The 17,576-nt window shown below is 35.6% G+C and overlaps 1 protein-coding gene across 7 annotated transcripts in view; it reads right to left on the bottom strand.

The window, feature by feature from the left end:
• Nucleotides 1-17,576, bottom strand: part of VPS8 (VPS8 subunit of CORVET complex) — a 257,836-nt gene that overhangs the window by 161,203 nt on the left and 79,057 nt on the right. For all 7 annotated transcript variants that reach the window (XM_038583601.1, XM_038583603.1, XM_038583602.1 and 4 more), the window contains 2 exons: nt 12,451-12,497; nt 3,159-3,381 (listed from right to left, as the gene is read on the bottom strand). In XM_038583601.1, coding sequence (XP_038439529.1) covers nt 3,159-3,381; nt 12,451-12,497 — 270 coding nt within the window. The remainder of the gene's footprint in view (nt 1-3,158; nt 3,382-12,450; nt 12,498-17,576) is intronic.

The following is a 17,576-nucleotide window of genomic DNA, read 5'->3' as shown; positions in this document are numbered from 1 at the left end:
ATAGCTACTTTTAAACATCCCAATATCTATTTTTTCTCTCTCCTCCCCCCTTCTATATTCATTTTACCCTTGGTCAATAGCTCTACAAATTACTTACTGAACACCTATATTTAGGCCCACTCCTAGAATCAGACAAACCCAGACTTAGTCTCTACCCTTACAGAACTACTGTTCATCTTGGACACTAATCAAAAAAAGGGAAGGACACAAAACAGTGTGAGCTACAATAGGGAGGATACTCAATTACACATTTAATTCATTTACAGATGTGCCATGTCATAAAGGAACCTTACTTGGTGTACAGAGTATACAGAAGATCACCCCTGAGTAAGCAATATTTAAGCGAGGGCCTAAAGAATTCACACATACGAGCCTAAAGCAGAGATGGAATCTAGAGACTATGCAGGCTGAAGCAGTACAGATGAAGGTCTTAACGTAGAAGCCTGAAGTGTTTAAAGATGGAGAGAAACTGATTTGAGAAAATATTGAGAAGAGGAACAGTAATGACTTGCAGTGTAGACTACTCTATATTCTCCTATGAGAGCTATATTATACTATAGAGTGACAAGGAAAGAGGGCTGAAGTAGAAGAGCAGAGGGTGGCAAAGGAGATTAAGCAGGAGCCAGAGAATTAAGAGGAAAAACAGAGATGAGATGTCATAGACTAAGGCAATTCTGGGCCCTCTTCTCTTCTCTCACTACCCTCTCTCAGCCAGTGCTATGATCATACATCTCTCTATACTGATGACTAACACACTTAAACCTTCAATGGCAATGTCCCCTCTGACCAATATATCCAACCACTTACTTGATATCCACACTTGAATGTCTAGTAGCTATCTCAAAATAAAATGGCAAAACAGAACTCCTATTTTGTCTCTCAAACTTAGACCCACCCAGGCTTCTAATCTTCTTAGAGGAATCTCCATCCCCCTTTATCTCAAGCCAAAACACTAAATGTCATCCTTAAATTTTCTCTTTCCCACACTTCCACATTTTGCATCCAATTCATCAGCAAATCAATTCCACTGCCAAAATAATATCCAAAGTCAGGCCCTCTCTCTCCATCACACTGCGACCATCTCCAGTCAGGACCATCTCCTGGGCCACATGCCTAACTAATCTCCTTAGTCCTTCTGTAGTTGGCTCCTACTTTCAATCTGTCATCCCTAAAGTAAACCAGAGTCATCTTCCTTAAAATGATTTCCCAGAGCACACAGAATAAAATGGAAAAATCTGTATCTTGCCCTAAAAAGACCACCTCTCTCTCAACCAAGCCCCCAGCCTGTTTGCATTTTATCAGTAACTTTAACATCCAAGGCATTATTATTATTATTATATTGCATTTGCTGTTGCTTTTACCTGGAACAATCTTCGCCAAGATCTCTGCATTACTGATTCCTTCTTGTCACTGGGATCTCAGGCTTACTGTTACACATCCTCAGCAAGATTTCCTACAGTTAAGTAGTCTAAGGTAGCTTCACATGCTCTTTCTACCATACTATTAACGTAACATTTATATTTTAATACTTTTTTTTTATTTTTTATTTGTTTATGATAGTCACACACACAGAGAGAGAGAGAGAGGTGGAGACATAGGCAGAGGGAGAAGCAGGCTCCATGCACCAGGAGCCCGACGTGGGATTCGATCCCGGGTCTCCAGGATCGCACCCTGGGCCAAAGGCAGGCGCTAAACCGCTGCGCCACCCAGGTATCCCTATATTTTTATACTTTTAGTTTATCTGTTTACTGTCAAATTTTTTGGCTTAAACGTAAGCCTCTGAGAAGATAAGCATTGTGCACTAGGGTCACTGAAGCATCCTCAGAGCCTGACAATCAATACTTCCTTGAATTAACAAACAAATGCTACTGACAGTAAATGTGAAAAATATGACTTGATACAGTAGACATGGAGGGCATTACTGGCTTCAGTGAAAATAAGGCTGAAGAGTTATTAGGATGTGGGAAAAATGCAAGTACAATCTAGACAATGCTTTTAAGACATCCAGCTGTGACTGAGAAGAGTGACGTATGACAGTAACCTACAAGGAAGAAGGCTTCATATGAAGAGAAGAGAAACTGAAAAGAAGGTTTTTAAAATTATTTTAACATAAAAAAGACTAGAGCATATTTACACAGTTGGGGAAAGCTAAAAATACTGGGAAGACAAGAGATGAGAAATTTCTCTTATACTGGTGATAGGTAAATAAAACTAGATTGATAAACATGCTCTCAAATCACTGGAACTATAAAAGACTATGCCAAATTATCCATACAACAGAAAGGCATATATAAAAGAGGTTATGACTTTACTTTGCAAACTCACAGCCATTCATAAAGAGATTCCAGGAAGAAAAAAATAACCATTTCTCCAAGCATTTCACTTCTATGTGATTTTGCACATTTTAAAAAACTACTTTTGGTCTAAGATCTTTTAAGTCACCAATATTTTAGCTCAACAGGCCTTACTTATTAGTATCTTTGTACCTTTCCACCTTTGTAGGAGTAGCATGCTCATTACTAGGACTAAAATGAAACTCAAGAGTTGAGAGTCAAATGTCTAAGCCCAAAGTACATACTGCTCCGCAATTAAAGATGAAAAATTTATTGTGGAGACCTCAGATATACGGGAGGTATATTTACAAACAATGGGCTGGCTAATCATGCTAAGATCCTGTAATTTGCTTCCTATACTATGTTCTCCATTACAAAACTCAATGCATAAAAGTTATCAACTCTAGGCATATAAAGTAGCTTTTTGAAAAATGGCATTATACTCTTAGAAGTTAAAATATTCTACTATTCATGTGAAAGGACACAGAGTTGAAATTTACTTGGAGGATGAAAACTGTACGAGTAAAGAATGATCAGTCAGTAAGCATCTATTGAGCAACTACCATATGTAAACTTTATGCTAAGTGCTGTGGGGGATGTCAAAGAAATAGAAGAGGTGAGTAGAAGTTCATAATCCAGTTTTCATTAAAGAACAGTCCTAAGAAATATATTGACAAGCATAAGTTTAAGAGACACCTTACCAAAAGTGCTCAGTGAATAAATGAAGTTGATGGAAGGCACAATGAGGCCCAACTGGTCAGGTAAGTATACTCAACAAAGGAATGATATTTACTCTGTATATTAATAAATTTTCTATAAACTCACCTGCTGAATATCGAGGCTGGTGATATCCATATGTACAATGAGGGCTTCCACATTTTCCATCAACTTTTTATCTTGGAAATGAACAATCAAGTCTTTCATTACCTGGGGGGTCATCCCCACCAATTTATCACTTAAAATATATGGCTCAAGGCACTCCAAAAACACTCCTTTGGCCACTGAGTTCTCACTTAGTTTATCATACATCTGGCTAAATAAAAGATCCCTGTAATAAAAAGAAAAAACATACTTTTAGGAATATTCTGAGCATCCACTAAATTCAATCAGCTGCTACTTCTCTTTTTCCTATTTCAACTGTTTAAGGAAAACAGTAACAATAGAGCTTTACATTAGAAAAGCATTTTATATATAGTATCTTAACGAATTCTCCCAATACTTTTACAACCAAGAAAAGTTGAATAAGTTATTTGCAGAGAGTCACATAGCCAACGAGTGACAGAATCAGAATTTAAACTCAGCCTTCTGGGCAGCCCAGGTGGCTCAGCGGTTTAGTGCCACCTTCAGCCCAGGGTGTGATCCTGGAGACCCGGGATCAAGTCCCACATCAGGCTTCCTGCATGGAGCCTGTTTCTCCCTCTGCCTGTGTCTCTGCCTCTCTCTCTCTCATGAATAAATAAATAAAATCTTTAAAATAAATAAATAAATAAACTCAGCCTTCTAACCTAAATCCTATGTTGGGTCTATTATGGCACACTGCTTCTTAAAGACAATGGTGGTAATGTAGTGGGTAGTACAGTGAACATGATGAAGTAGAAAAAAATAGAAAAGGGAAAGAAGATGTGGTTTATGTATACAATGGAATATTACTCAGCTATTAGAAATGACAAATACCCACCATTTGCTTCAACGTGGATGGAACTGGAGGGTATTATGCTGAGTGAAGTAAGTCAGTCGGAGAAGGACAAACATTATATGTTCTCATTCATTTGGGGAATATAAATAATAGTGAAAGGGAAAATAAGGGAAGGGAGAAGAAATGTGTGGGAAATATCAGAAACGGAGACAGAACGTAAAGACTGCTAACTCTGGGAAACGAACTAGGGGTGGTAGAAGGGGAGGAGGGCGGGGGGTGGGAGTGAATGGGTGACGGGCACTGGGTGTTATTCTGTATGTTAGTAAATTGAACACCAATAAAAAAAATAAAATAAAATAAAAAATAAAAAAAAAAATAGAAAAGGGACTATTCCTAGGGAGACCTAGCTGGCTCAGATAGCATTCGACTACTGATCTTGGGGTCATTGAGTTTGAGCCCCACATTCAGTGTCGAGATTACTTAAAAAAAAAAAAAAAAAAAAAAAAAGGACTATTCCTAATTTATCCTCTCCTTTTTCTTTTTTTTTTTTTTCCTCTCCTCTTTCTTGAGATCTAAATACTCCCAGCTGATCTAGAGTCAATATATTTCTTTATCTAGTTCTTACCTCTTGCTTCCCAAAGGGTTTAGGTGGTGATTATTGATGAAGAAAGAAAATATTCACTATTTTTAAAAATATATCTGGAATCTATTTTACTGCAGAAATAATTTTTTAAATTAATCTAAATGCCACTACACTCAATAATTATGTTTTATTTCACATTTCTGCAAATAGTCCATAAAGTTATACTCATCATAGCTATAATTCCAAATTCTGCTTTCATGTAACGCCATGCAAGAAACATCATTCTAAGATACTACCTACTCTTTAAATTTACCATTTTGTTTAACTCACAATGTTTCGACATGCTGAAACATCAGAATTTACTTAAGTATTCCTGTAGTGTTGGGTGTATCACTTTCTTCCAGTATTTTACTGTCATGAGTGATGCACAATGAACATCTACATATAGAGTCTTTCCCTGGTGGGGGGACTTAATTCCTTAGTCATGGTGAAATTTAGAAATTTATCTTAAGTCAAAAAATATGAAATTTATTTAGAAATTATCTTAGAAATTTTTAGAAATTTTAGAAATTTATCTTAAGTCAAAAAATATGAATAATCCTGTGGCATTTGAAATCTTACCAAATCATCTTCAAAAAGTATCATAGCACCAATTTACAATGCCATCAGCAATGCAGAATTATACAGTTTCATCAAACAATTATGTTTGTTTTTTCTACTAGATAATTTAATAGGCATAAATCAGGGGCTTCTGGGTGGCTCTAAGTGTCTGACTTTGGCTTAGGTCATCTCAGGGTCCTGGGATCAGGCTCCCTGCTCAGCGAGGAGCCTGCTTCTGCCTCTCCTTCGAAGCTTCCCCTGCTTGTGCTCTCTCATTCTCTCTGTCAAATAAGTATTTTTTTAAAGTATAAATTAAATAATATCGCTATTTTTAATTCTCTGAGTGACTGGCAAAATGAAATGTTTTCCATGTTCCCATTCATACATTGTACTGCCTTGTTTAATGTAAAAACTGTGCTGGGGTGCCTGGGTGGCTCAGTCAGCTGAGTATCCAACTCTTGAATTGGGCTCAGGTCATGGTCTCCTGGGTCATGAGATCTAGCCCCCATCCTCAAGGTTGGGACTCTGGGCTCAGCAGGAAGTCAGCTTGAAGTTTCTCTCCCTCTGCCTCTCCCCCAACTCCCCTGTATGCAATCTCTCTCTCAAATAAATAAATAATTCTTAAAAAAAATAACTGTGCTAATTCTATTTACCATTAGGACTATTTATTTATTACTAAATGTGTTATCTCTTTTTATGTGTATCATGTCACTTGAGAAAAAGTGGTAGCTGGTTCATCTGCAGGTTTGGTCTTTCATGACTAGTTCCACAAAGAGGTCAAGGAAGATTCTGGAAGGAACAGGATGGGGTCTCTGCCTCATCTGAAGTCCTGGAAGGGGAGAGATCCTAAGAGAACTGGCTACAAATGCAACAAAACCACATATCATGTTTCAATAAACAGTATCTAAAATATCCTGGGAGGGAAATTTATATCCATTAATTCTTTTTCTCAAATCCACATATCTAATTTTTAGTTTTCCTCTCTGCTTCATATTTTCCATGTTAGTTTCATTTTAATCAATAGTCCATCACATTTTTGTGATTATCAATTAGTAACCAAGTAAAAGAAACTAAGATTAATGAAACGTTGCTGCAACAAAGATAAAGAGTAACAAAGTAACTAATGAATATAAAGAAAATGCCCTATTTGCTAGCCCTTCCACTCTATAATGTGTTGTTAAAAACAATATGCTATGAAAGATGATCATATATTTTAGTTCAACACCAAAAGCCCTAGGGAGGAAAATTAAAGAGTGAAAAATTCAGTAAACAGCATAAAAGGAAAGGGGTGGTGGAAAGGGAGGTGGGTGGGGGGTGGGGGTGACTGGGTGACAGGCACTGAGGGGGGCACTTGATGGGATGAGCACTGGGTGTTATGCTATATATTGCCAAATTGAACTCCAATAAATAAATAAATATATATATATACATACATACATACACACACACACACACATACACACAGCATAAAAGGTGACAAGGCAGTCCTGTTTAAAAAAAAAAAAAAAAAACCCAGCATGTAATGCTGGTAAGATTAATGGCAAAACTATATGTTTCTTTCTGAAAAGAGCCTAAAAATAAAGAAGCAGGAAAAATAAAATTCAGCATCTCCTATTGGTATCCCTACTTTAAAAATAAAATAAAATTCAAAGACACGTTTTCATCATTTTGGGAGAATATTTATTAGAACATCAAAGAAGAAGGAAGAAAGAAAAGTACATACCAAAAAAAAAAAAAAAAAAAGTATTTAGCTCCTGTGTTTCTTTTTATATTTAGGAATTATACTCCAGGGTGCTGACTTTGTTTCCTGGAATTCCTAACTTTAAAACTGCTGTTTATCACTTCAAACTTAGCCACCCCGCAGCCAGTATAACATAAAATCTATCCTGAGTAACGGAGAGACAAAGAGGTCTTCTTTCTACATAACTTCACTTTACATTAATACTCATATTAAATACATTATTTGGGGTCTACCATTCATAACTTCAAATTGATAGAGACAACAGCCAAATTTACTTTGTGCATTATAAATTTTGCAATTTAAAAAATATGAAGACCTCAGCTTGATTGTAAGTACAAACCCAGACTGTCAGAAACAGAGCAAGAGCATCAATCCTTAATACTTCCCAGTCTTTACTACATATATAACTGGAGCCAAATAAATAAATCCCCTGTAAATATAAGTAGGAGTTAACATATTCAAAGTTGATTTGGGCTGCTCTCCTTATATATATAAAAGTAATGGCAAAGCTCAAATGAACTATAAGAAATTCTGTTCAAAATGTTCAATTTTCTGATATAAATACCTATATCACAGTTTATCACAGTTTATAAAGATTTCCTTTAAAAAGGCATGGCTTAATTGAGGTGATGGCTGCACAACCCTATGAATATACTAAAAACTATTGAATTGTACACTTTAAAAAAAGGTAGGGATCCCTGGGTGGCGCAGCGGTTTGGCGCCTGCCTTTGGCCCAGGGCGCGATCCTGGAGACCCAGGATCGAATCCCACATCGGGCTCCCGGTGCATGGAGCCTGCTTCTCCCTCTGCCTGTGTCTCTGCCTCTCTCTCTCTCTGTGACTATCATAAATAAATAAATAAAAATAAAATAAAATAAAATAAAATAAAATAAGGTAAATTTTATGGTATATGAATTATATTTCAATACAGCCGTTATAAAATTTAAAAGGCATGGCATCTTTTCCCCCCTAGCTTTGATGTTTAAAATATTAACATGCAATTATCAGAAAACAATATCTAAAATATACAGTTTTCAACTATGCTTGATGATTAAGATCTTTCTGTTCCTCAAATAATAACATTGATGCTGAACAAGAATGAACAAACACCTTGGCTATCAAAAGACCACTTCAGATTCACTTTAGATTTAGCAGAAATATTTCTGGTTCAGATTTACATGTAATTCAAATCATTTGAATGATGGCTTCTTTTTGGATATCTGCTTACAGTGATATAAGCTCAAAGTGGTCAAGATTATCTAGACATAGCACCTATTTTGTTTGGTCTTATATGGCTTTATTGGGATATAAATCACAGACAATAACAGCCTATTTTTAAACATTGTTCAAAATCATGATTATAGTTCAAGTAAACTCTGGACCTATTTTCAAAATAAAAATCAAAATAATGTCTACCACTGTATAGACAAAATAACAAATAAATGTCCTACAAAAAGCCTTAAGATGTATCTTTTGTCTAATACTAAAGAGAAAATATACACTACCAAATTGAAAGGAAATTGTAAAAGAAATCAAATTATGAAAATAAAAGTACAAGTCTTCAAACACAGAATTTCCTGTCACTTCTGATTTTAAACAATTCACAAAGACTATAAAACCAAATATTAACCAAAAAAGACATCTATAACATGTTGGTCAGTATGCCCTAGGAGAACAAGAAATATGGTTCCTGCCACAGTAAAAGATTTTACACTATAAAAGAATTCTTGGGGACACCTGGGTGGCTCAGTGGTTGAGTGCTTGCCTTTGGCCCAGGGCGTGATCCTGGAGTCCTGGGATCAAGTCCCATGGAGCCTGCTTCTCCTCTGCCTGTGTCTCTACCTCTCTCTTTCTGTCTCTCATGAATAAATAAATAAAATATTTTTTAAAAATAAAAATAAATAAAAGAATTCTTAAGTATGACTGGGAATACATATGTACACTAGCTCAATTAATTACTGCTGGGTATGTGATACTATGAATTATGATACTGCAGTAACAGTGATCATAGTGTACGTCATGGTACTCAGTTAAAATCAATTCAAAATATGTATTGTGTTTATAATTGGACTCACATAAGGAACAGTATGTGAGGGGCTCCTGGGTGGCTCAGTCAATGAAGTGTCTGCCTTCAGCTCAGGTCATAATCTCGGGGTCCTGAGATCAAGCCCCACATGGGACTCCCTGCTCAGCAGGGAGCCTGCTTCTCCCTCCTCCCTGCTTGTGCTCTCTGTCTCTCTCAAATAACAAAAAGAGAAAAGAAACAGTATGTGAAAAGGGGTTGACTATAAAAACAATGTACTCTATCAGAAGATATTAATATAAAAAGCATGAGGGGGCCAGGACTGAGTGTCTAAGTGATAGCCCTAGAAGTGGAAGTTACCCGAATTTAGCTGAGTATTAGATTATGCTTTGTAAAGTTGTATTTGTGTTATACACAATTTAAGCATTCTTTAAAGCAATCTTAATGTCTCAGATATTTTGAAAAATTTGGAACCTAATATCAAAGAAAGGGAAATAAAGAAAGGGTCCAGTTAAAAAAAAAAAAAAAAGAAAGGGTCCAGTTTAGGAAGAAAGATATGATACAGGATTGAAGCTACATATATCTTACAATCCTCCATTTCAATTTGTCCTAGGGAATTTTTAACTTGTCTATGGAAGTCTAAGAAAAAATTATGGAAACTATACCATTTGAGAGTGAGCACACTGAACTATTTGAAGTATACATAGAATTTTCCTATCTTATCTATCTTTAATCATTGCATGTTTGGAATGGAAGGAGACTTAAGGATGACCTAGACATGAACTGATCAACTGGCCTATTTGACCCTATATATGGGATCTTTCTGATCCCATATATAAAAAGAAAAGCCAAGATGGTGACAAGTAAGCAAGCATAAAACACAATCTAAAACACAAAAGGTAACATTTGATCCAATAACAATTCTTACATTGCTGGGTATTCTGCTCTGTCCCTTCTGCCCTTACTGGAACCTTGAGAGCAGAAAAAGTAGGGGAAAGAGAGTAAGAACACACCCTGCTGGACTACTCCCAAGCAGAAGCAGGTTCTAGTACAATCTGGTCTTCAGCTTTTGAAGTTTTTTGTTGTTGTTGTTTTCATTCATTTGAGAGAGAGGGAGAGAGAGAGAAAGAGCACGAGCAGGGCAAAAGGGCAGAGGGAGAGGAAGAGGGAGAAGACAGTCGACTCCCCACTGAGCAGGGAGCCCAACCCAGAGCTCGATCCCAAGACCCTGAGATCATAACTTGGGCCGAAAGCAGATGCTTTACTGATTAAGCCACCCAGGGGCCTTGGTCTTCAGCCTTTGGAAATAGAGGAATCCAGAGAGAAGGAAATCATACTATGGTTTCGGGAAAATATCCATGCCCTGGATCTAGTCATGTATGAGTGGGAGAAAGGAAAGAGAGGGAAGAGCTGGGAAAAGAACCCATGAGATCTTCCTTCCCTTTGGAGGTCAGGAATATACTGTAACTGCTGATATTTCTTTCTGAGATCTCCAAAAACAAATATTGTATTTGTTTCTGACAAGCCCAGAAAAAAAAATATGGTAAGGAGTCAGGAAAATTTAATGGAAAGAAAGAAGTTGGTAAAAACAAAGAAATAATAAATAGATCCTAATTTGGTAAAAATCTAGACCAGATCTCATGTTCTAGGTTATATACTATGATTTAATGAAGTAATTACTGCATTCTGTAATTACTGCATTATAGCCAGTCCATAGATTACATAAAGTTGGAAATATTTCCTTTTCAAGTCATATAAAAAAGAAATGCTCCTCTTTCAGAAAACTTTGGAAATAACACAAAATGTTTCTGAAAAAAAAAACCTACTTTTTAATTTTCCCCTATATAATCTAGCATCTTACAATTACTAGGACCATTTTAACCTTACATCACTGTGAGAGTAGTATTCACATATTCAAGATAATGACCATAAGTCACCCTGCCAACTACAAGGCAGAATTATTTCATTAATTCAACCATCAGGTACTGGATAGTTACTTTATGCCATTCTAGGTGGAAACTATCCATTTTATAAAGATATGCCTTCTTACTTGAGGTAAAATTCAGTATTAGGTACTTCATTCTACCTTATAATTATGTCAACTTGAAATATGGGTTGACTCCAGTACTTTTAGTATTAGGAACATCTCTACCTCTCAAATTCCTCATCTTAAAATGAGGAAAACATTACCTTACACTACAATTATGAGGCTTAAATAAAATATGTAAAACTGATCCATAAACTAATGAGCAGCTTTAAAAAATAAAAGATAAATAACAAAGATGGGAATATGTAAGTGGCATCAAGAGAAAACCAAGTTTTAAAAAGCTATCATGGCTCTTAGTTTTCTTGAAAACTGTAATTAGTTATACAATTCACTGTCCATTAGCTAAAAGTGAACTAGCTGTTCTAGAGATGCAAAAATATTTCTGGTAGTAAGCCTGAGGGAAATTTTTCCCTTAGGCCCCATAGAGAAGAAAATGTGTGACACAAAGCAATGTTTTCAATAGTATCCAACCATAACACAACACACTTTAACTGGGTAATTACATATAATACTGTATAGCTAAAACATTGGAATAAACTTAAGTAAATAGAAGCCAAAGCTCTTCATGACTTAATTAATGGTCTGAAATAGCAAATAACTGCCCTCTTGATAACATTCACTGATACTTTCAAAATATAATCCAATGTTTTATGATTCAGGCTACCTAAATACAAATTCATGAGTCAGCACAGCACTATACAGGGTTTTAGCAGTATCTGCACTGGATCCTCACAGTTGTTGTCTACCACTCAGAAACAAGCTAGTAGTCAAGTGCAAGAACTCAGGAGGAGCCAAATAGCCTATACAGGAATCCCATCTTTGGTCCTCAAAAGAAGTGTGAGGTAGCTTTGGCAAGCTCTTTAATGGCTTTCTGCCTCTAGAACCTCCTATGTAAAATGAAGAGGATAATAATACTTACTTCAATGTTATAAAAATTAGATAAATTAAGGCAAAGGGCCTACCTGGCATGAGGGGAGCTATTATTTTAAGTGTAAAAAAACTGAACTAGCGAAAATTGGTTTATATAGTTACTATTTAAACCAATAAGGCCAAATTAAAAGTTTATTTATACTGCTGTCTTTTCAACAAAAGGCTCTAAAAGCCAATACCAGAAGCACTCTGAATTTTGCCCTTTTTTGTATGGCATGTAATACTGTGTTTTAGTGACAGTTCATAAAAGAGGATATATATACAGGATATGAATCATATACTTTTACTTTTAAGATCTTTTAGTAGGATTGCTCTTTTGTTAGCTATGTTTACCTCCACTATCTGGCCATACAAACACAAGATGATATAGCCACAGCATTTATTTTAGAAAAGTTAGTTTTACTAGGTAAATGGGCTGAAAATTGTTAATCAAACTTCTGTAAATTAAACTTTCTTAAAAAATATCCAAATTCATAGACTTCATAACAGTAAATTACAATATAAGCAAGAGGCAATCTGGGTTCAAAATAATTAATCTGACAGGCAGTGTATACTTACTTTCGTTGCAACAGCAGGCAGTAATCAACTATGACAGGTACCATGTCCTGAAGAGAAACCATAAAGAAAGCATCAGCACTACCCCTTTGTCCCATAGACCCTTGGTTAGACATAATCAAAGTGGTTTGTTTAAGACACTGGTAAATTATTGGGAGAATATAATTTTATACCATACTTTTGGTTAAGTAATTTGGTGCAATGTGTCAAAAGTCTCAAAAATGTAAAAACACTTTTACCCAGAATTACCCAGTAATTCTATCTGGAAATTTACCTAAATACATTGAAGAAAAAAAACTGTTTAATGCATTAAGATATTTGCTGCAGCTCTATAACAGAAGCAAAAGAGGGAGGAAAGGAAGAAATTGGAATTAAATATATAACATGGGAATACTGTTAACTAAATTTAATAAAATATTGTGTAGATATGAAAAGTATTATGTAGATATTACAAATTTACAAAGAGTTTACAACAACATAACATACTTTGGGTGAAAAATACGTATTTTTTCAACCTTCTAAAGAAAATTTGCAAAGGAAAAGAAAAAAATGAGGAAAATACATCAAATTGATAATAGAATACAGTTGGTCCTGTTGGTGGCTCAGGTGATTAAGGTTGTCCGTATTTTGTCACAACCCTCCAAACCAGCTATTTTGAGGTTGATTTAACTTCCCAGTTTCATAACATTTTGATTGCTTTAAATTTATCTTGTAGACTTGTATCATGTGAATGGCAACCCATAATTTTGGCCTTTTTCATGAGAAACAGTTTGAGGGCTAAACAGAAGCTTATTATTACTGGAAATTGTCAAGTAACCAAGCATTAGATTTCAGTAGTACTCTTTTTCTGCTGGCTGCAGGGAAATGGTTTCCTTAAAAAAATAAAATCCTAGAAGGCCTAGGTTCCAGGCAGAAAAAAAATCCCACCAGGGGAGAAGGTACTATATGAAGAAGAGAATACTACATGCTAACAGTTGTTTGACAAAACAAATAAAACCAAGGAAACATTATCTGAGAGAGGTATCAGAAGGACCTACAAACCTGAAAGGATTATGGGGTTATACCTGACCCATCCAATCTACTTCCTTTAGTCATCAATATTCCTTACAACAAGATTTAAAATCTTATTTAGATTCTTCAAAAACAGGAACTAAAATAATTGAGAAGTGTTAGATCATGTTTAAATCCTGTGAAAAGTGTTAGAGCTATGGCAAGTGTCAACCCTGTATGAGAATATAGTGGGCCAGAGAATCTGGAGGGCAAAAAATCTCCCCAGAAATGTTGGGGAAAAATTTAATAAACATTCCTTACAATACACAGCTGAGTTCCTAAGAAAATAAGGGCAATACTCAAAGAGTCTAAAAATGAAAAGGAAACTGAAAACCAAAGCAGTAAGCCCTAAGCTGTCACTGAGACTATCTTACATATTTGTTGGTCACATTAAAAGCTTGGGTTTTAATGCGAGAAAGAAGCTAAGACCTTAAGCCCTTGCAACATAAGGGATTGAAGCAAAGATCCTCCTAAAACCAGGAGTCTTGAAAAGCTGCATCCTCAGTGAAAGGAAAAGAGGGAGGGAAATCTATTAGCATAGGAAGATGACAAGAAAGACTCTCAGCCTGGACTCAGCGGGGGTAAATGTATACTCTATAAGAATCTATAATCTATATGCTGCTTGTAGGTGGATTTGAGACTTGAATTTCCACCATCTCCTTAGGATAGGAAAAATCAAGCCAAGAAATTAACATCTTAAAAGATGATTCTGAAAAAAGACACTCCTGGGGCATTTGAAAGAAGGAAATCCAAAATTTCTCTGGAGACAGTACTTAACACACGCAAAGTAAGTTCTAATGATAAAGCCCTTCTGAAGATGTACTCAAAACAAAAAATTTTAAAGCACTGCACAAAATAATTCACCATGAGTAAACATCAACAGAAACTACAAATAGGGACGCCTGGGTGGCTCAGCGGTTGGGCGCCTGCCTTTGGCTTAGGTTGTGATCCCCAGATCCAGGATCGGGTCCCACGTCGGGCTCCCTGCATGGAGCCTGCTTCTCCCTCTGCCTGTGTCTCTGCCTCTCCTCTCAATCTGTGTCTTGAATGAATGAATGAATGAATGAATGAATGAATAAATAAATAAATAAATAGATAGATAAATAAATAAATAAATGAAACTACATATAGAGGTAGACTCCTAAACCTTCAAGTATTATGAGAAACTATTAAATATGTTTAAAATATTAAATGCAAAAATTAAAGAACTGCTTGGCCTAGTACTAAGTATTAAGGATACACTTACTAGAGAGATTTATGGAGAGTGAAATCATCAGATTCATACATTTAGGACAGATCACTCTGGTGATTTTATGATGGGATGATCTGAAAAACCAAGACTGAAAGTAGAAGGCTATCATAGCAGTCAAAATGGGAACTAAACTAGGATAGTGATAGTAGACCTAAAAAACAGCAGGCAGAATTAAGAGATATTTATAAAGTAAAACTAGAGTTTGGTGACTGATTGGTTTGGGTTGGAAGGCATAGGAAGGAGTCTATGATAACTCCTAAGTTTCTAGCTTAAGTGACAGCTGAGTGAAGATGCCACAAAATGAGATAAGGAATATACACAGAAGTGTTAGAAGAAAGAAGCTAGGTGCAGTATGGACTATGGTAGATTTGAGGAATATCTTTACTTAAATGTTGAATAATAAGAAATTGAGTAATCTGAAACATCTGGATTAGAATTATAGATTTCTAGGGGCGCCTGGCTGGCTCCATCAAGAGCATAAGACTTTTGATCTCAGGGTTGTGAGTTCGAGCCCCATTCTGGTGCTAGAGACTACTTTAAAAAAAAAATTATAGATTTCTAAGCCATGAGAGGAAACAATGTCCATGAATAAACTTGTCCAGGGATGATAATGGAGCTAGAAATCAACGGACAATGAACTAAGTCCTAAGACTAATAGTTATAATATGGTCAAAGGACAGAAACAAAATTCAACTCAAGAACAATCACAAAGGTAAGAAAACCAGAAGGGCACAGAGTCACAGATGTCTACAGGATACAGAACTTCAAAAAGGAAAGATGATCATCACTGTTTAATACAGAAATAGGGATGGATAAAACCTGAAAAGTGTTTTTTGGATTCAGATATGCAGATATCATTGCTATCTTTAATAAGAGGGTGTTTTATCTTACTGATTAAGTAGTAAGTACAGTGATGAGTGACACCCAGCCTGCAGAGAACCAAGTGGTGAATGAAGTATTTGGTGGTGTGTGAGGTGAAGGGAGGTAAGGAAAGGAGGTATGAGGAGGAGGAAAGAAAGAGGACAAGGGAGGAAGGGGGAGGAAAAAAAGAGAAAACATCAATATATGTATAGCTGGAATCCCTGAATAAGAAAACTCCAATAGTGCAATAGATACAATTCAAGACACAATTCAAGAAAACTTTCCTGAAATTAAAGAGAGAGAGAGAGAGAGAGAGAGAGAGAGAGAGAGAGAGAGAGAGAGAGACTGAGACTTAAATCCTGATACTGAAAAAACACATCTTATGCTGGGGGAAAAATGGCCTAGATTAGTTACATTGAGATTCAGTGCAGTCAAGTTACTGGATTCCAACAAGTAAAGAAACAGCCGGAAGAAATGATCAATCAATTATGAGAGGGGGGAAACATCTATCTAGCCTAGGATTTCCCCTACAGTGGTATTCAATGTCAGAATGTCACAGAGCAGTCAGTATCTTCAAGATCCTTAAGGAAAGCCAAAATGTTTTTCAATATAAAAGCTAGAGTCCACCAATTTGAAGATTTAACAACTCAAAGAATATTGTTTTCCTGAACCTTTCTTCATGAAACAGCTTCAGCAACCAAGAAATGGCTGGTGAGACTTCAGCAAAAGCACTGATGATTAAGCATGAACTGCATTTAACAGCTAAAGTAAAACAAATTATATCCTTTGATGATGAGTAAAAGATTTATATTAAGGCAAACTGGAAAGAGAAAGTAAAGAAGGAAGGAGGTAGAAAAGATCCACTGGCTTCATCTGTAAGATGGCAGTTAAAAGATATCCTTTAAAGCTCATGAGTAAAATTGGAATTAAAAGCTTGTTTTAATAGTATAAAAGCAAATACTGGGATAATGGTTAAAATGTGTAATGAAGGAGGGCTTGAGGCGAAAGGAGGAAGGAAAAATATGCTAGTTTTCATCACTGTAAGGAACAATGGTCAAAGAAACAGAAGATCAAGGGAACTATATACCTTTAGCTATAATCCTAAAGGTAATCATTGGAATAAAATACATATTCCCAAATATCAGAAATATATGCACAAATAAAAAAGTAGTGAAAAGTGTCCTTAAAAATATAAATATATATATATATTTGGCTTACCTCACTTAAGATTTTCAGAATAAAATCTGAAAAAAGCAAAACTCTGAAATCTCAAAAAAGCAACCTCCCAGCTCTATGGAGAAAGCAAATAAATACAAATACAAAGTGATCCAGAAAGACTGAAAATAAAAGGATAGGCCAAAGTATACGGTGCAAAGAAAAAAATCACAGGATGTGATCTATCAGATAAAGTAAAATTCAGGCTAAAAGGGCAATTACATGAATAAATAAATCATTATGAAGATAAACTTCTTTCTACAAGCTAAATTACTATACAGTACATACTAAGTTATACAATGCTAACATTCATAAAATACAAGATGGAAGGGAAAACAAGGAAAAGAGCACAATCCAAAAGGCACTTTACTTCTCACAGTCCATGAGAAATAAGGTGGAAAACAATGAGTAAGGGTTTAGAAGATGTATAAAAAATTGATTGATAATAAACTATTCTCTGTGAAAACACACAAAGCACTATATTTCAAATGTTCATTGAACACTAATCAAAACTGACCATATACTGGGCCACAAAAAAAAAAAAAAATCTAAATAAACTTCAAAAGGTAGAATTAGTACACACAACATTATCTGATGATACAATAAAACCAGAAAGTAATCAACTATCAGAAAATAAGATGCTTTTTTATTTTTTATTTAAAAAAATTTTTTTTTAAGATTTTACTTATTTATTCATGAGAGACACAGAAAGAGGCAGAGACACAGGCAGAGGGAGAAGCAGGCTCCATGC

Source organism: Canis lupus, chromosome 34, assembly GCF_011100685.1.
Source record: "Canis lupus familiaris isolate Mischka breed German Shepherd chromosome 34, alternate assembly UU_Cfam_GSD_1.0, whole genome shotgun sequence".
Lineage (NCBI taxonomy): Eukaryota > Metazoa > Chordata > Mammalia > Carnivora > Canidae > Canis > Canis lupus.
Note: the sequence above shows the minus strand (reverse complement) of the source record. Positions and strands in the feature narration are given on the sequence as shown.